At 45.8% G+C, this 19636-nt stretch overlaps 1 protein-coding gene across 5 annotated transcripts in view; it reads left to right on the top strand.

Annotated features, from left to right (window-relative positions):
• The window catches only part of ttc39b (tetratricopeptide repeat domain 39B), a 180055-nt gene that overhangs the window by 79921 nt on the left and 80498 nt on the right, over positions 1-19636 (top strand). For all 5 annotated transcript variants that reach the window (XR_013580511.1, XM_078570305.1, XM_078570298.1 and 2 more), the window contains one exon: positions 4523-4627. Coding sequence is in view for 4 of the 5 variants with exons in the window: in XM_078570305.1 (XP_078426431.1) it covers positions 4523-4627 (105 nt within the window). In the remaining variant the exon portion in view is untranslated. The remainder of the gene's footprint in view (positions 1-4522; positions 4628-19636) is intronic.

The following is a 19636-nucleotide window of genomic DNA, read 5'->3' as shown; positions in this document are numbered from 1 at the left end:
GGATGATAGGTGAACAGGACGTGGTACATGTTAAGACATGGGCAGCAGGGTTTGGGGTGACCTTAAGTTTACGGAAGGTGGGATGTGGGAGATCAGCATGGAGTGCATTGGAATAGTCAAGCCTATAGGTAATGAAAGCATGAATGAGGGTTTCAGCAGCAGATGAGAGCTGAGGCAAGGGTGAAGTTATGGAGATGAAAATATGGCATGATTATGAGGTTGGAAGGTCACCTTGGGGTCAGATGTGCAATCAAACAGCTAATCATATTATCTGCTTTCCATTAGAGGTAATTAAATACAGTATCATATGACATGTCCCATTTCCTGGTGGGTCTATTGGACAGTCATGCAGCCAGGTTCTTGAGAAGTTAATAAAAGAACTATTATTCCTGCAGTCTCGTTGTGCTCCTGCCTTTGATGGTTTCTTCAGTATGTGTGCACAGCATCTACTAACCCCAGTAAGAAAATTAGTTCATTGATTTCTTTGCTTATGGACACTGCCTATTATGTATGGTAAGAAATGTATTCTGTTTGTAGTTTTAATTTTGTGAAAGTTGAAAGTGTAATGTGTAACATGTAAAGTATAAGAAGGAATCAATGTTTTCATTACAACAGGACAGTGTCGGACACAATATCACAGCCATGGTTGGATTGACTTAAAAGCTTCAATAAGTTATAATGTGTTAATGGCTGCACATTTATAAAGCAGTAATGGATGTTAGCAAAATCTCTGCCATAAACATAATTAATAAGTCATACATCTTTTTACTTGGGTGGCAATTTCCCTACCACATTGAATTTGAATTCTTTTTTGTGTTGAATGGATTTTATATCTCTGACGTCTAAGTTCTAACCTCAGCATCCTATTTGATGTGCTTCCTCAGTTTATCAGGATATTTTTTTTCCTTTCTCCTGATTAATCGTTATAAATGCTTAATATGTTACATTACGTTTTTATTTCTGAGCTTGTATCACCTGAGTAACTTGTGAAAATAAAAGATCACAGTAAGGAGGAAGTCATTCTCAACAGGTCTAACTTGATCTTGTTTAGAATCCATCCTTCTGTTTTGTGTCAATATGTGAGAATCCCAACAATCCTAAGATTCTTGAAACACTGCATCTAAACTGCTTCATTGCTGTCACTAATCGGCTTCCTCTCTGGATGTTTTTCTGTCCTCTTGCCCTAAATATGGACTGGGCACTAAATTTATGTCTATAACTCCACTGGAGGTGGTTTTCTGGAAGCCAGTCCCCCTCATGGGGGAGTGCCAGCTTCTGGCATGGCCCATGTGACATGCCCTCATGAGAAGAGTGTTCATGCAGATATCTCTTGTGAGAGCCAAAAGCAGCTGAACCAGTCACACAGAACGATCGGCTATGTGATGCCCATTCCCCTAATTTGGACCACGTGGGTGCATTAACTGAATTTGTACATCACTCACCAAACATCAAGTGTTCTGCTGGCATGATGGGCCCAGTGCTAGTGTTGTGTAAAGGACCAGGTACCCAAATTTCAGGTAGGCGAACTTGATAAACCTCTGCTATTGCAAAGTGTCTATATACTGTGGAGTGTTTTTGGAGGTGTTGTGGTGAGTTCTTGGATTTGATAGCGAATGCTGTTGAATCCCCATAAGGATGGCAGAGGATTTGATAACCTTTCCCCATTAAGGCTCTGGGAGCCCCAGTTTTAATGCCTTTGAGTCTACAAGATGACAGGGAGATGGAATAGAGCCTCTGGAGAGGGATAGCTCTGCACAATGCATTCAACCTGGAGCCAGACTCCAAACGCTCCTGGACAGTGACAGGAGGCTGTCTGACAGACCAGCCAATGCATCCAGCATCATGGTGTGCATCTCATCAGCATTCTCATGTATGCCACCAAGTCAATGTCCTAGCAGAACTTGTCTGTAGCCTCGCCCTTTGGTGAGCTGACGAACACACCCCCATTCTCACCCCTGTGGCCAGGTTGCAGACCACTCATGCCTGGTGACTTATCACATGCAGTTCCCAACACTATACTAGCCTTTAAGGTACAAACAGTGCCAGTATCGGAGCTGGTGGCCATGAGTGTCAGATTAAGAGATGGGGCCTCTTTATCAGTGCTGTGATGTTGCTCTTTCTCCCATCCTGGGGCTGCTGTGGCTGGGTATATAGCAGTTCTTGGCTCTCCAAAATCAGAAGGGGAAAGCTGGGGTCAGGAAAGAGGGGCTGGAAAACAAGAGGTCCTTGGTGATGCCATCTGCAGCTTGCTTATCCTGCCAGACAGCAGGATGAGGGTGCACTGGGTATTGAGAAGGAACATAAGATAGCAGTTTGCTGCCATCCTCTCTGTTCTCAGTGTTGCTGGATGCCATGGACAATTTATCAGCTGTCCCCATGATATGGAGAACCATTTCTTCCATAAGGCTCAGGAGAAGGAGGCACCCTTGCCCCTTTTTATTTCCCTTTCCTCTTTATGTTTATCCCATCCAATATTTCACACTCGCCTTTCTTTATAATAATGTCTGCATCATCTCCTTTTGTGATGGAATCTGCAAAATTTTCATTAAGGACCATGCCCATGTTTTCTGTCTCCACACATGGGTTACCGTTTTGTTTTCTAATAGGCCCCACTCTTTCCTTCATTACCCGCGACAGAGATTTTATTTAAACCAACTGTGAACTACCATGGGACATAATGTTTGAGATGTGATATAAATATAGGTTGTTTACTCCAGTTATGTCTTCTCAGTTTGTCATCCTTTTTCTTATGCTTTCCTCCCCAAGCTCCAACCCACCAGCTGCTCCTTCTCAAAACCCAACTCCTTTGAGTAAAATTTTTGTCACTCCTTTTGGCTTGATGTATATTTTCCTTCGACCTCCTTGAAGGGCGTTGCAATGTTTTTCTACATTGAAGGTATTATGTGAGTGCAAGTTGCTGTATGAGTCATGAGGCCCTGTTTTACTGCTGATTATTAATAATAAAGTGGATCAGCTCCCTTGTTGGCCCCATACATTTATTCAGCCAATAGCCAGACATAGAAATAAGCAGGATCCCAGGCTCATGCCTGTGTTGTGTAAGCTAACCTCTGCTACAACAGCAATAGGGATGCTAATATGTTGGCCCTAGCATTTGAGTTAGTGAGAGGGAAAAAAAGCTAGGGTTACTAGTGCTGATTGGATGTGCCCAGTAACCTCTGCTGAAGGTACACTTTGTGCAGACTATGAATGAAAAAGGATTGACTGCCTCAGTGATGGTTCCAGTGGTTTAATAACCTGCTTGTGCTCACTGTTGAGATTTGCACATGAATGTTGACAATTTGGTTAAGGTACAGAGGGCAAATGGGGCTCATGGAACTGTAGAACAACAAGAGATAATGTCTTTGAATGGAGGAAATGAGAAAAAATGTTAAGAAATAAATAACGCAGTTTAGAATTCTCTCTCCAGATTCTGCCTCTTAAAGACATATTCCCAAGGGTGTAAGAGGTGACTCCTTCATGGTAACCATTCTCTTCCGATGGTGGGAGACTACTTTGTGCATTATGATTAAGGATGGATGTGTTTGTTTTTAATTTTGATTAAGTCCTATTTAAGTTGGGGGCATGACCTCTTGCTTCCCGATGAGTCCTTCATATTTCCTGTTAATGTTACAATGAACCTGGTGGAAAGACTTTTCAGATTCAGAAGGCTAATGTAATGCTATCCTTTATTACAAGAGGAACTGAACATAAAAGTAAGAATGTTATGCTTCAGTTATGCAGGGCATTGTTGATCGCACCTCGAATACTGTGTGCAGTTTTGGTCTCCTTATTTAAGGAAGGATGTAAATGCATTGGAGGCGGGTCAGAGGAGGTTTACTCGATTGATACCTGGAATGAGCAGGTTGTCTTATGAGGATACGTTGGCCAGGCTAGGCTTGTTTCCACTGGAGTTTGGAAGAGTGAGGGGTGACTTGATTGAAGTATATAAGATCCTGAATGATCTAAATAAGGTGGACGTGTAAAGGATGTTTCCTCTTGTGGGTGAGTCCAGAACTAGGGGACACCGTTTTAAAATTAGGGGTCGCCCTTATAGGACAGAGATGAGGAGAATTTTTTTCTCTCAGAAGGTTGTGCGACTTTGGAACTCTTTGCCTTAGAAGGCAGTGGAAGTGGAGTCACTGAATATTTTTAAGACAGAGGTAGATAGATCCTTGTTAGGCAGAGGAATTGATGGTTATCGAGGTAGATGGAAATGTAGAACTTGAAACACAAACAGATCAGCCACTATCTTAATGAATGGCGGAGCAGACTCGAGGGGTTGAGTGGCCTACTTCTGTTCCTATTTCATATGTTCATATTCAAGACGGGGGCATGACCTCTTGCTTCCCAATGAATCTTTCATACTTCCTGTTAATGTTACAATGAACCTGGTGGAAAGTTCTTTCAGATTTAATCCACTTTGGTGCTTGTCATGTCTTCAGTTAACTTTTCATCCACTCTAGTAATGTGCAGAGTGACACCCATTGCCAGTAGAGTTTATTGTTTATTTTCTATTATATAGGGCATCCCAGATGGACTTGAAGAGTGCCCTGGAAGAATGCAACATTGCACTGAGTTTATTCTTAAATAACAAATTTTCCGAAGCTTTGGATTTGCTGCGGCCTTGGTAAGAAGTCTTTTGAATTTGAATTAAATGAAGAATTTTTCAGTTTGTAGTTCCACATTTCCTATAAAAGATTTTATATAGAATTTGGACTGCTTTCCTGTCCAATCAGTTATCTACAACAATGGCATACATGTTGTGAATATTATAAGAGAATAAAGTTAACCTTTAGAGTACATATTACGCTCTTGTGTATTTTGGAAAGAGAAAATAATCACACTTGTATTAATTTCAAGGTGCTTTGTTAGTTATCGTAAAAAAGATTTTTGGCAGACCCAGACATTTCCTTTTAACTTCACTTTTAACAGTTGGTTTTAGGTTATTGAGCTTGAGAGCTGGGTGGTTAAACTTATGTTGCTGTTCTCCCTTTTCTAGGGTTTGTGTTTTAGCCTAGCCCAGACTGAAGGAATGAAAATGTCTTCTCTGCACCAGTTGTAAGATGCTAAAGGGATAGACAATATAAGATGCTAAAGGGGATAGACAAAGTAGACGTGGAGCGGATATTTCCCCTTGTGTGGAACGAGAGGCTATAGTTTTAGGCTAAAAGGTGGTAGATTTAAATCAGAGATGAGGAGGAATTACTTTTCTTGAAGGGTCGTGAATCTGTGGAATTCACTACCTCAGAGTGCAGTGGATGCCGGGACACTGAATAAATTTAAGGAGGAGATAGACAGATTTTTAATTAGTAACGGGTTGAAAGGTTATGGGGAGAGGGTGGGAAATTGGAGTTGAGGCCGAAATGAGATCATCCATGATCGTAATGAATGGTGGGGCAGGCTCGAGGGGCTGAATTACCTACTCCTGCTCCTAGTTCTTATGTTCTTATGTAAGGGCATTAAGTGAAGTGAATTTGGTAGCCTAAATCTAGTTTTCACTGGTTGTGATTTACATGACACGAAATTGCCCATAATTTGACATGCGGTTGGCTTGTAATTGAGTTGATAATCTCATTCAGATTACTGATGGCATATTGCTCCTGAAGTTTGCCAACCATGCAGATCTTTTGTCTATCAGTGCCATCCATGGCAGAGTTGGTAGCACTTGTTTCTGAGTCAGAAGGTTTTTGGTTCAAGTTACACTACAGAGACTTCAAAAATCTCGACTGGCACTCCAGTGCAGTTCTGAGTGCTGCACTGTCGGAGGCACTGCCTTTTAAATAAGTTGTTAAACTGAAACTCTGCCTGTTCAAATCACAAAAGATCCTATGGCACTTGTTTGATAAAGAGCAGGGGAATGCTCCTTGGCATCCTAGCCAATATTTGTCCTTCATTTAACATTTCTGAAACATCTGTCTGTTATCCGAATGCTGTTTGTGCGAGTTTGCTGTGCATAAATTGGCAGCCCATTTCCTAAACTACAACAGACACTTCATAAAATACTTCATTGGTTATAAAGCCCTTTGGGATGTGCTAAAGTCAAAAAAGGCATGACATAAATGCAAGTCTTTCTTTTTATTGTCATGCAGATCCTGCATGATACTGCAGATTGGCAGTAGTAGCCTGGATGAGGAGTTCTTAAAATGCTTTCGAGATGGTTCCAGAACATGCTGGTCTAAGAAACTAACCAGAGAGCAGGTTATATTAGATTTGGTATTGTGTAACTTGACCAGGTTAATTAATGACCTCAAAGTAAAGGCACCCCTACGTAGCAACAACACAATATGATTGATTTTTACATCCAGTTTGAAAGGGAGAAGAATGGGTCTAAGAATTATATGTTAAACTCTAAAGCAACTATGTGGGGATGAAAGCTGAGCTAGCTGAAATGGACTGGGAAACTAGGCTAGAGGATAGATCAATAGAGAAGCAGTGGCAAACATTTAAGGGGATATTTCATAGTATTCAGAATAAGTATATAAAGCTACAGTCACTACATTCCTTGAAGCTACAATTACTACAGAGTCTGGAATGAACTTCCTGAAAGGGTGATGGAGGCAGGTTCGATTGAGGTATCCAAAAGGGAATTGGATTTCCAACTGGAAAGAAAGGATGTGCAAGGTTACGGGGATAAGGCTGGGGAGTGGGATTAGGTAGAATGCTCTTTCAGAGAACCAGTGCAGACTCGATGGGCCGAGTGGCCACCTCCTGCACGGTAAAGATTCTGTGAAACAGACTAAAAGCAGTATTAACTAAGTACTTTTTTGGCAACTTATACTTTAAACTACAGAATAGAAGTTTCCCCATTTACTTTTAACACAACGGAAGAACCCACTTCACAGGTATAATATGCACTGTCACTTAAGTAGTCATTTTATTTTTCCGGACCCAGTCCAAAGTGAGGGTTTACTTCTATTCCTTTCCTTTCCCAGCCAGGTAACTTTTAACCCCAGAACTGCTTTTCACAGAGAGTTTTCCTGGAGATTCTGCCTCAATGCATATATTCAAGGCTGAGTTAGATAAATCTTTCGTCAACAAGGGAGTTGAATGCTATGGGGGGAAGATGGGAAAGTGGACTTGAGACCAAGGTCAGATCAGTCATGTTCTGATCAAATGTCAGAGCAGGCTCGAGGTGCGGAATGGCCTTCTCCTGCTCCTAATGCTTGTTTCTTTTGTCTTCTCTAGCACAAGTTTCCAGCTCGTTTCAAATCCTCACGAATTTGGGCTTTTTAATCTGAGTGCGATCTCCTACTTGCACCTGCACCAGCACAGTGAACCATTGAGTCATTTAGCTTCTAGCTGCTCCCTCTCTCTTGTATCCTGGCAGACTCCGCGGGCGGACTTTTCCCATCCTGCCTAAGGCGCGTTTTTTGCAGGCGGGAGCAGAAAATTTGGAGGGAGCGAACAAATCGGATTCCCATCGGCGTGAAAACAGTTGGCAATTTTCCCCTCACCGCTTTAATGGCGGGTTGAGTATCCTGCTGACTAGTGACATGAACACTATTTGCATTCATTACCATCTCATTAATGCTTATTAAATATGCTGCTCGCCTTCCAATTTTGCATTGTGCAAGCAGGAATTCAGATCGTTCTGTTTCACGTTTGAAAATGAGTGGTGTGCAGCAGTCAGCCCTCACTTCGCTTGTGACTTCAAGGCGATTGCAACATTCCAAGCCTACCTGCCACGGCACTGCTCCGGTTTTGTAGCAATGCCAGTGGAATGCCACACTGCTGTGGCTGTAGGGTTGGTCTTCACCCAGTGGTGCCCTCGAGGAGGGCACCACTGTGCAGCGGCTCTCAGGCAGGGCTGTATCCTCAAACAGAGACCAGCATTGCAACCAAGTGTGGGGGTGAGGGGAGGTCTGGCTGGCGGCGGGGGGAGGATGATGTGCATAAGCGGAGAGGCACTGTGGTTGGAAGGGGATAGAGGAGTAATGGACACATGGGGGACACTGAGGTGGAAGGAGTTGGAAGGGAGTAGTGGGGGAAGGACAATGATGGCAGGCAGAGGGGAGACCGAGTGGTGGGAAGCTGGAGACTGACAAGGAAAACTGAAACGTAGACACACAAGAGTGCGGATGGGATTCCAAATGTATAAATGGGAGGGGATGTATGCAGATTTCGGAATAGGAAGGTGGGGTGGATGTGTGTCAGTGTGGCACAAGAGGAATGGATTGCATGAAGCTCATGGAGTGGGGAGGTGGGAAAGGGAGATAGAGGGGGTTCATTGAAAGGTAGTCAGAGTACCTGATCTGGGGCCAACAGGTAAGAGTAAGAGAGTAGAGATAGTCCTGTGGCTCTGTGGACCTCAGTCAGGGTGAGACACACAGTCCTGGGGTGTAGCGGACCATGCTACACGGCTATGCATGGTACACATGTAGTAGTTCTGGTCCAGGAAGGGGCAAGGCCTGTGTGCTCAATTGGGAGAAGGCACAGTTTGGTGTGCAGGGCATGTTCACAATCGGTGGCCATAGGCTTGACGGAACTGGGCTGTAGACGGGATGGTATGGCTAGGGGAGGCATCTGCAGCCTGTAGATAGGGAAAAAATAATAAAGGAGGGGGTATTCAAAGCTCTCTTTGTTTGGTGATGGGTGGGCGGGGGGGAATCTCCTCTGAATGTGACCATGTACACAGACTCTAGATGGGGTGGGGAGGGGGCGAGGTCCACATGGAGCATGGGCAAGTCAACAGTGATGGGTGCAGCGGGGAGGATTGGCATGTTGACCACAACGACAATGGGATCCAGGATTACTGGAGGAGACTTGAGAATAACTGGAGGGAGCCCTACCTGCATATCGTCAGGTTTCAGGAAAATTGGAGGGACCCGAACACTGGCATTGGGAGGGTTGAAGCTGATCTCAAAATAAAAATGAAGCACTGCCATCTTGAATCAATGAAGTAATGGTGCAGTTTGAAATCAAAACTGGAAATGATTCTGCACAAGAGGGGTCAGAGGCAGTGTTGGACGAGGGCACTGCTTGACTAATGGGCCCTTTCAGGGGCACCGTCAAACTTCATTGAGGCACAAGATTGAAATTGAGTCGGAGCTGAGAGAAAGTTGGAAGACTTCCTTAAGAAGGTACCACTGGAACCAATGCCTTTTGCTACGCTATAACGAGAGACTGCAGGAGTCATTGGCTTCATAATACAGTTGCTCCATTTCAGCATTAACATACAGGAATGTGAAGATTGGGAATGCAGGCAACCATTAAGGAGGGACAGCTGCTGTATATCTGGCAGACCCATCAATGAAAGCCTGTTGTGCGCTTTTTCCAGTTGGCGTTGATAACAGGCCAAAGAGCATCCAGTCATTAGTCAGTGCAAGTTCACTTTAATCAGTGTATCAGATCTGAGATTGGAGGAGTGAGTTTGGTAAGGTGTGTCCAAACTTTTTCCAACCTCTCTGGGACTGAGATGTTAAGTATCAGGGATTGCACCTTGATCACTTCCCTCTGAGTTTTCACCTCAGCTACAAGGCTGTATCAACGACAAGGCTAGTAATGCAGATTCAGTTTGAGGCCATGACAGTGGTTTTTTTTGCGAGTGGAAGCATTATTCATTAATATGTTATATTTATTAAGCACAGAGAGAAGCAGGAAACAGTAATGGAGCCTGGGCTCAATGCTGCCTTCTTGAGGCCACCCATCAAATGGAGGAGGAGTAGAAGGGACCGGCGCTGCTGAGCTCAGCTTCGGGAGGAGGCCCCGCCGGAGCTCCATTGTACGGGGAGCTCCAGCAACAGCCAGAGGATGAGGAGATTAGACCCATACCACAGCGGCGACTCGCTCTACGAAGGGTCTACTGAAGCAGACTCTCCTACCTGCCGTTGAGTGAGAGTCAATGCTGCGCAGTCTGCGCTTGTCCAGAGATCTGTAGGATCATATCTGCCATATTCTGCGGGAGGATCTAATGCCCCATGGAGTGGAAGGACATCCCCTGCCAGTGGCCCTGAAGGTCACCGCTGCATTCAAATTTTTTGCCTGTAAATCATTCCAGGGATTCACAGAGGACTTGTGTGGTATCCCGCAGTCTGTCACACACGAGGAGACGATGGGGTAGTGGCATTGCCACCAGATGGGTATTCCAGAGACCCAGGGTAATGCTCTGGGGACCTGGGTTCGAATCCCACCATGGCAGATGTTGGAATTTAAATATTAAAAAAAAGTCCAATGATATAGGATCATATCATTGTCAATTGTCGGAAAAACCCACCTGGTGCACTAATATGTCCTTTAGGGAAAAAAAGTCTGCTGTACTTAACTGGTCTGGCCTACATGTAACTCCAGACCCACAGCAATGTGGTTGACTCTTAAATGCCCTCTGAAATGGCCTAGCAAGCCTCTCAGTTGTATCAAACTGTTAAAATGTCTAAAAGGAATGAAACCGGACGACCTCCCGGCATCAACCTCGACACCAGAAATGACAAGAGCAAGCTCAACTTTGCAGTATCGACTCTGCAAAGTCCTCCTTACATCTAGGAGCTTGTGCCAAAATTGGGAGAGCTGTCTGACAGACTAGTCAAACAACAGCCTGACGTAGTCATACCCACGGAAACATACCTTACAGATCATGTCCCAGACACCACCACCACCATCCTTGGGTATGTCCTGTCAGCAGGGCAGACCCAGCAGAGGTGATGGTACAGTGGTATACAGTCAGGAGGGAATTGGCCTGGGAGTCCTCATCATCGATTCTGACCCCATGAAGTCTCATGGCATCAGGTCAAACATGGGCAAGGAAACCTCCTGCTGGTTACCACATACCGTGCCCCCTCAGCTGATGAATCAGTGCCCCTCCATGTTGAACACCACTTGGAGGAAGCACTGAGGGTGGCAAGGAATTTACTCTGGGTTGGGAACTTCAATGCCCATCACCAAGAGTGACTCAGTAGCTAGCACCAGTACTGACCGAGCTGGCCAAGTCCGAAAGGACATAGCTGCTAGACTGGGTCTGCGGTAGGTGGTGAATGAACAAGAGGAAAAAACATACTTGATCTCATCCTTACCAAACTTCCTGTTGCAGATGCATCTGTCCATGACAGTATTGATAGGAGTGATGACCACACAGTCCTTGTGGAGACAACGTCCTGCCTTAACATTGAGGATGCCCTCCATTGTGTTGTGTGGCACGACCAGCGTGCTAAATGGGATAGATTTCGAACAGGTCAAGCAACTCAAGAATGGGCATTCATGATGTGCTGTGGACCATCAGCAGCAGCACAATTGTATTCAACCACAATCTGTAACCTCATGGCCAGGCATATCCCCCACTCTACCATTACCATCAAGCCAGGGGATCAACCCTGGTTCAATGAAGATTGGAGGAGAGCATGCCAGGAGCAGCACCAGGCATAACTAAAAATGAGGTGTCAGCCTAGTGAAGCTACAACGCAGGGCTACTTGAGTGTCAAACAGCATAAGCAGCAAGCAATAGACAGAGTAAGTGCTTCCACAAACAATGGATCAGATCTAAGCTCTGCAGCCCTGCCACATCCAGTCGTGAATGGTGGTGGACAATTAAACAACTCCAAATATCTCTCTCCTCACGGATGGGGGAGCCCAGCACATCAGTGCAAAAGATAAGGCTGCAGCATTTGCAACATTCTTCAGCCAGATGTGCCGAGTGAATGATCCATCTCGGCCGCCTCCTGAGGCCCCCAGCATCACAGATGCCAGCCTTCAGCCAATTCAATTTACTCCATGTGATATCAAGAAACGGTTGAAGGCATTGGATACTGCAAAGGCTCTGGGTGCTGCCAATATCCGGCAATAGTACTGAAGACTTGTGCTCCAGAACTTGTGCCCCTAGCCAAGCTGTTCCAGTACAGCTAAAACAGTCATCTACCCGGCAATGTAGAAAATTGCCTAAGTATGTCCTGTACACTAAAAGCAAGGCAAATCCAACCTGGCCAATTACTGCCCCATCAGTTTGATCATCAGTAAATTGCGAGAAGGAGTCATCAACAGGGCCATCAAGCGGCACTTGCTTAGCAATAACATTCTCACTGATGCTCAGTTTGGGTTCCGCCAGGGCCACTCAGCTCTTGACCTCATTACAGCCTTGGTTTAAACATGGGCAAAAGAGTTGAAGTCCAGAAGTGAGATGAGAGTGACTGCTCTTGACATCAACGCAGCATTTGACTGAGTGTGGCATCAAGAAGCCCTAGCCCTGGAGTCAATGGGAATCAGGGAAAACTCTCCGCTGGTTGGAGTCATACCTGGCACAGAGGAAGATGGTTGTGGTTGTTGGAGGTCAATCACCACAGTTCCAGAACATCACTGCAGGAGTTCCTCAGGGTATAGTCCTAGGCCTAACCATCTTCAGCTGCTTCATCCATGACTTTCCAGCTTAAGGTCAGAAGTGGGGATGTTCGCTGATGATTGCACAAGGTTCAACACCATTTGCAACTCCTCAGATACTGAAGCAATCCAAGTCCAAATGCAACAAGACTTGGACAATATTTAGGCTTGGGCTGACAAGTGGCAAGTAACATTCTCGCTTCTCAAATGCCAGGCAATGACCATTTCCAACAAGAGAGAATCTAACCATTGCCCCTTGACATTCAGTGGCATTATCATTTTTAAATCCCCCATTATCAACATCCTGGGGGTTCCATTGACCAGAATCTGAACTGGACTAACCATATGAATACTCTGGCTGTAAGAGCAAGTCAGAGACTAGAAATCCTGTGGCGAGTAACTCACCTCCTGACTCCCCAAAGCCTGTCCACCATCTACAAGACACAAGTCAGGAGTATGATGGAACACTCTCCATTTGATTGGATGAGTGCAGCTCCAACAACACTTAAGAAGCTTGACACTATTCCCGACAAAGCGACCCACTTGATTGGCACCTCAGCTACAAACATTCACTCCCTCCACCACTGACACACAGTAGCTGCAGTGTGTACCATCTACAAGATGCACTGCAGGAACTCATGAAGGTTCCTTAGACAGCACCTTCCATACCCATAAACATGCTACCATCTAGAAGGACAAGGGCAGCCGACGCATGGGATCACCACAACCTGGAATCTCCCTTCAAGCCACTCACCATCCTGACTTGGAAAGGTATCACCGTTCCTTCATTGTTGCTGGGTCAAAATCCTAGAACTCTCTCCCTAACAGCATTGTGGGTGTACCTATATCTCATGGACTGCAGCGGTTCAAGAAGGCAGCTCACCACCACCTTCTCTGGGCTAATTAGGGATAGGCAATAAATGCTGGCCTAGCCAGCAATGCCCACATCCCATAAAAGGAATGAAAGTGAAAATAGATGCATTAAGGAGGTGACAGATGTCCAACAGTAAGGCTCATCGATATGTAAGCTAGACTGCTAGATTTAATAGGTTTGCAGCTTGCAAACATGTGGCTTTGAGGGCTTTTTGGCATCAGCCCTGATGTTCAACAGTCAGAAAGGGTTGCACTCCATCAACGTTCAACTGGTGTGCTTTCGTCTATCAGAGAATGTTTGCGCCAGGTACCCTGGTTTCCCATGACGTCATGAGCCAATTCCAGGTGCCTCACATATATTCAAAGGGCTTCAGCGAGTACAGCGATGACTGGTTGGAAATAAGGGGTACCTGCTCAAACAATGGCTCATGACACCTGTGCATCGCCCTCAGAGTGCCTCATTGGAGAGGTACAGTGCAGTGCATAGTGCCACACGACCCACAATCGAGCAGACCATTGGCATTTTGAAGATGCGCTTCCAATGTTTGGACCGCTCAGGTGGGGCTCTGCAGTACACTCCACAGAGGGTATCCAGCACAGTAGTGGTTTGTTGTGCCCTTCACACCTGGTGCTTCAAAGTGGGAGATCGCTTACCAGAGAGAAAAATGGAGGAGGCTGAGAGCTCCTTGGACGGTGAAGAGCAAAGGGGCCAGGAACCTGAAGAGGGAGATGAGGGTCAGCTTCCACATGAGGATGCCATTGTGGAAGCATGACGTGGAAGACGTGCCACTGCCACATTGATAGCCACAAAATTCCAGGAGAAGTAAGGTGAACACAACAGGAGATGGCCACATTCCTCCTGCTCCTAAATGCCATGTCATTGCACTGAAAGGGATTCGGGTCCAGTCACATCAAGAGCAAGTTCAGCAATCTGACCTGCACCTTCAACCCTTATGATTCACCAGGCCATGATCTCTGTGAAGGTCAGTGGTAAACCCTGTATGTGTGCGCTTTGGGAAGTGAAAGTCAGCACAGCAGCGCAAACGCTGCGTCAAAGAACTTGATGCAGTTGTGGCCATCTTAATGAGAAACTTCAGTGGGCTGTTAGATGAGCACATGGTTGGAGATATCATCATCTTGTCAGGCTTTGTGCTTTGACCCTACCACTATGAGACACAACTGCAGCTATTCCTTCAAGGCTGCTGAGCAGCCTTCACATAATGTTATCTCACATGCAACGAAGGTTTCAAATGCATTTAGCACACACTTCCAATAAAGACTTAGACTCATCTCCCTGAAATAACACAAGGGTCTGGTAGCTATCTTGAGTGAGGTTGACATCGCATGAATGTGAGGTTCACAAAGGGAGGCAATCACTGAGTGGAAGGATGGCTTACCTTCGCCATACGAGGGCACGTATATGGATATGCACGATACCTTCAAATGACCAAACCATTCCTATTGACATCAAATGTATTTACAAGATTGCAAGATTTATACAGTGATTGAACACCTGTTACCCAGAAGTGATGTTAATATTTCTTAATTTTCCTAACCCTACCACTAGGCCTGGATGCAACCCCGACATCCGCAGCAGAGGTGAAGGCAGCCTGCTGACTGCTATGCCCTGTTGCCTGAGATGACCTTGGTGGCCGTCCTCTAGTGGCCTGTGGCCTGGAGGGCCCCAGCCTGATAAAGGTCCCCTGCTCGGGGGCGGATGCACCCTCCTTGGCCTAAGCAGCTAGAGTGGACGAGGTCACAGGCAGAGGGGATGCTGAGCGGCTGGACAACCTTGGAATGACCTGTGTGGAGGTGCCCGGGGTGTCAGCTGATGCTCATCTCTCTCTCTCTCTCTCTCTCTCCACTCCCCCCCGTGGGTGCCCGAGGGCCCCTCCCTGACTCCGTGAGGATAAGGGATACCTGGAGGGAGATCAAGGTGCCCCGCTCTCTTCCACCCCCCGCCCCTGCCTCACCTAGACACTGATGGATCCCACCAATGCCAAAGCCATGGAGTGCACTTCCGAGTGCAAAACCTGCTGGACCAAGGTTTCCAAGCCGGTCGCCACCCTTCCCATGGTGACCTCGAGGTGCTCACAAGTCGGAGTCAGAATACGGACGGACCCCTTCATCCAGCCCTCTAGTCTTCTGAGTGACTCCCATACCCCCACCTGATTTTCCGCACCTCTCGTTACATCTCCAGCATTGTCTTGGCAGCCACTCAGAGGCTTATTGTCTGACTCAGATTCAGTGGGTGCCTGATCTCCAGCGGTCCTCCAAGTTGCAGAGACCTGGGCTATCACTGCTTCCAACTGCTGTGGAGGTGTGTCAGTGAGGTGTTCTCCAAAAAGTGACCCCAAGCCTAATCTAGAACTATGAGCCACCAAGGTATGTGTCTCTGCACTGGTGAAGGGTGCGGGTGAACACAGTGATGGATCTTCATGGCTTGGCTCCTCAGCATCCTCCTCTGAGGTGGACTGGGGGCTGGAGCTTATGTTGGCGCTCTCTGGTGTGCCTGGACCTGCTGGTGCCCAGGTTCAGTACACTAGCAGGCAGAATACCAGATTGTATGTCACTCACTGTGAATGTCAGGATGTGATCAACTCATGGAGGTCTGATTCATACTAGGCTGCTGGGAGAAGCTGAACCCGCCTTCCCCACAGGAGCGATCAATGTCCTCCCCAGCCAGCTCGACGGCATCCTCCTTGAATCTGGTGAGCTCCATGATCTTGGCTGTCCCTCCTCCCATTTGGGTTCTCTCCCCCCTGTTGTGGGAAAGCTTGGACAGCATGAAGACATAGAGATAGAATGTGATGAGAAGGGATGGAGCAGAGGGTGGGAAGCATACATGACTGCCGTGTGTGGTGAGCTTGCCTCAGAAAAGGCTGAGGATGGAGTTTGTGTAGCATGATAGATGAGATGGTGGTGATAAAGTATCTGTGAGACACTCAGTGCTGATATGGGCCCCCCACTAATGTTGTGTGAGACTCCTGAAGAATGCAGTTCTTTGAGTGCATGATGCCATGATGAGAGTGTGTTATTGGAGGTAGCTGAAGGTTGACTTACCCTGGCAGAACGGATGAGATCATTCATTCATTCTCTTCCTATACTGAATTGTGTTGCCAGTACCTCTGACCCAAGCCGGAGAGTGAGGCTGGTATGCTTCCTGGAGCCATCCCTCGGGTACAGCACATCCTGGTGTTCGAACACTCCTCTGATTAATGCCTCGAGGGAGTCGTGGCGAAACCTGGGTGCAGCCTTCTTTTTGTCTGCAGCCTTCTCTACAGGTCTCCTGAAGACAGCTGGGCTGGAGAGAGTGGATGTGTGTGCTGGGTGATATTCAAATATGGCACCCAGACCTTCGACCACATTAGATAATGGCGGGGCGTACGAATCAGTTGACGACCTGCCATATGATTTGGAGGGTGGGGGTAGGAGAGGGGTGTTGGAGGAGGAGGTTGGAGAGAGTTGGAATGGAGGGGGAGTTTGGGTGGGGGTTTGGAGTGTGGGAGAAATTGCTGGAGGGAGGGGTGAGAAAGAGGTTGCTAGTAGTGGAGCACTAAGATTTTTCACTTAAAAAGCATAGTTTTACTGACTTTTGGGGACTCAAATGATTAATACATAGGAAAAAAAAGTAACAGTAGATTTAGAAATTCTGTGGCGAACACATTTTCTTAGAGCTCCCGCACCTCAAAATTTGACATTTCTGGCCATCACCAATGCCTCTGATGCTGGGGAATACTATGATATGCAAAAATTGCAGTGTGATTTTATTCTATTGCTGGTTTTCTGATTAGAAATTAAAAAAGGTATTTGCCCTGGTGAAGGAAGCATCAGTGACTTGCTTCATGTATCTAAGCATGGCACATTGATTGTTGCCGATGTCCCCTGTAACAGCTTGGAAGGAAGACACAGGCAAAATGGCTGAGGCTTGTTCTGCTGAGACACCCTAAGTTTGACATGTTTTCACATGTGGTTCCATCAGCCACTGTGGAGAGTCTGTGACAACAGTTTTACACAGATATTCTTGAATTTGTACACATGTCTATGTGCATAAATTATGGTAAGGGCTGTTTTTCAACCCAAAAGTCAGGATTTCCCACAGCCTGCACCATTTGGTCCTGATAGGGAGCCTGCCTAGTAGTCAGCCTGATTGACAGGCTTGCCTTTCAGTTGCTGGGAAGCACTCCAGAACAGGTCAGAGTAGCGTGTTCTATTCCAAAAAACTAGTTGAGGAAGGATAGATCTGGAGCCAATCTTTACACAGTTTTATATTTATTTACAGAGTTACACATTACAAACATACGCCTTCTAACCATAACAACCGCAGTTTTAGTCTCTGTCTATCTATAGGGGGCTCAAGTGAATGTCCAATTAATGCCCACCACTTGCCTACAATTAAACACAATTAATATGCAATTAACGGAGCAGGCTGCAGGACCAGGTAGGTCTGATCTCAGACCCCAGTGGAGGGATGCGGATGGGGATGGTGTGGCACAGGTGTGGGATCCCAAAACCTGTGGGCGGGGGGTGTGTGGTGTTTGGCAAACCCAGACCCCGGAGGGAGGAGGGTCCTTGTGTAGTGCATAGGGGCAGGGTTCTGATCGGGGTGGACTGGGAGCTGGACTTAGCAAACCTTCTGCTCATTGTAAAATCTGTAAAGCACCTGAAATCAGAAGCTTCCAGCCTCATTGTCTTGTCTTGTCTTTCATCTGCCTTCATTCCAAGATTGGCCACACTCTGAACAATCAGCATCATTGGCATATTTAAAATGCCAGCCTGCTTCCTGGGTGCGGGCTGGCAGTCCACCACTTGTCCTGCCTCTGTAAAACATGGAAGTCTGTGAATTGGGGGAGGCTTCCCAACATACTCGAAATTTTTCCCTCAGTTTAACCTTCTACCAATTCCACATTCACATCCATATTTAAATTTTCCCTAGGTTCTTGAAACCAAAAATAACAGCAATACAGTGAGTTAACAACAGGTATAACACATTGCTATCACCTTGTTTTAGCACTCTGTTTTGCAAATTAGCTGTTCAGCTCAGGGATTCAATCTGTCGGCATCATTTTAAAAATTTATTATCATCACTTTTTCAAAACAGCATAAAGATTGCTAATAATTCATTAAGAGCTTTAACTCATCTCTCAAAAGGGTTAATACACTCCACCCGTGAAGATTGATTCTCATGTGCTAGCTCTAGGCGAGGGGTTCCCAAACTGTGGATCGTCCCACAGTGAGATTTTGAGGTAATGAGCTCTGAGGCAGCAAAGCTGGCCATGGAGCTCGGACTGAGTGAGAGATCCCCTTGAAATGTTTGTGCTTTTTTTGATTGATGGGCGTGGCTTGTTTTCTGAAACCCGACTGATGCTATAACCACAGCCTGTTTTTAAAAAAAAAAATTGGGTCTCTGCTTTTTTCTGGGAAAACCCAGCAGTTTTAAACACCCACTTTCCCTGTCAACCACTCTCACCCCCCTCCCCCACTCCCCAATAACTCTCTAAGCCTCCTCCCCACAATTTTCACTCTGGCGTCATATGAAGCCTGAAACATTTAAATGTGGTCACATCGGGAAAAAGTTTGGGAAGCGCTGCGCTAGACTCTTTGAGCATTGTCCCTGTGATGAATGGTCTACTGCCCTAAGCTAACGATGGTTAAATCTGGAACATTTCCTCTGCAACATTTCATCCTGTGACTTCTGGTGTTAGCTTTGCTCATATAGAATCCTAGAACGATAACAACACAGGAGGAGGCCAATCAGTTCATTGTGTTTGTGTCAGCTTCATGAAAGAGCTATCCTGTTAGTTTCACTTGTAAAGTTTTCTTTTCAAGTACTTATCCAAATCCATTTTGAAAGTTATTATTGAATTTACTTCCACTACTTTTCAGACAACACATTTCAGGTCAAAATAACTTGCTGCATAAATTTTATTTCTCCTCATTTCACCTCTGGCTCTTTTGACAGCTAATTTAAATCCGTGTCCTCTGGTCACTGATTTTTCTACTACTGGAAACAGTAAATAGCAAAAAGCTATCAAAACCGTTCATGATTTTGAACACCTCTATTAAATCTCTTAACTTTCAGTGCTCTATTGAGAACAACCCCAGCTTCCTTAGTCTCTCCACCTAACTAATGTCCTGGTACCATTCTAATAAATTTCCTGCACCTACCCTAAGACCTTGACATTGTTCCTAAAGTGTGGTGCCCAGAATTGGCCGCAATAACTCAGTTGGGCCTTAACCATAAATGTGTTTAGGATTTTTTTTTGCTTTTGTACTCCATATCTCTATTTATAAATTAAAGAATTCTGTATGCCTTTTTGACAGACGTCTCAGCTTGCCCTGTCATTTTCGAAGACTTGTGCAAGTATTGCCCCAAGGTCTCTCTGCTTCTGCACCCGTCTTAAAATTGCACCATCGAGTCTTTATTGCCGCTCCTCATTCTTCTCACCAAGATGAATCATTT

This window comes from Cetorhinus maximus, chromosome 2, assembly GCF_964194155.1.
Source record: "Cetorhinus maximus chromosome 2, sCetMax3.hap1.1, whole genome shotgun sequence".
Classification (NCBI taxonomy): domain Eukaryota; kingdom Metazoa; phylum Chordata; class Chondrichthyes; order Lamniformes; family Cetorhinidae; genus Cetorhinus; species Cetorhinus maximus.
The sequence above is the reverse complement of the archived record's forward strand: the minus strand, read 5'-3'. Positions and strand labels throughout refer to the sequence as shown.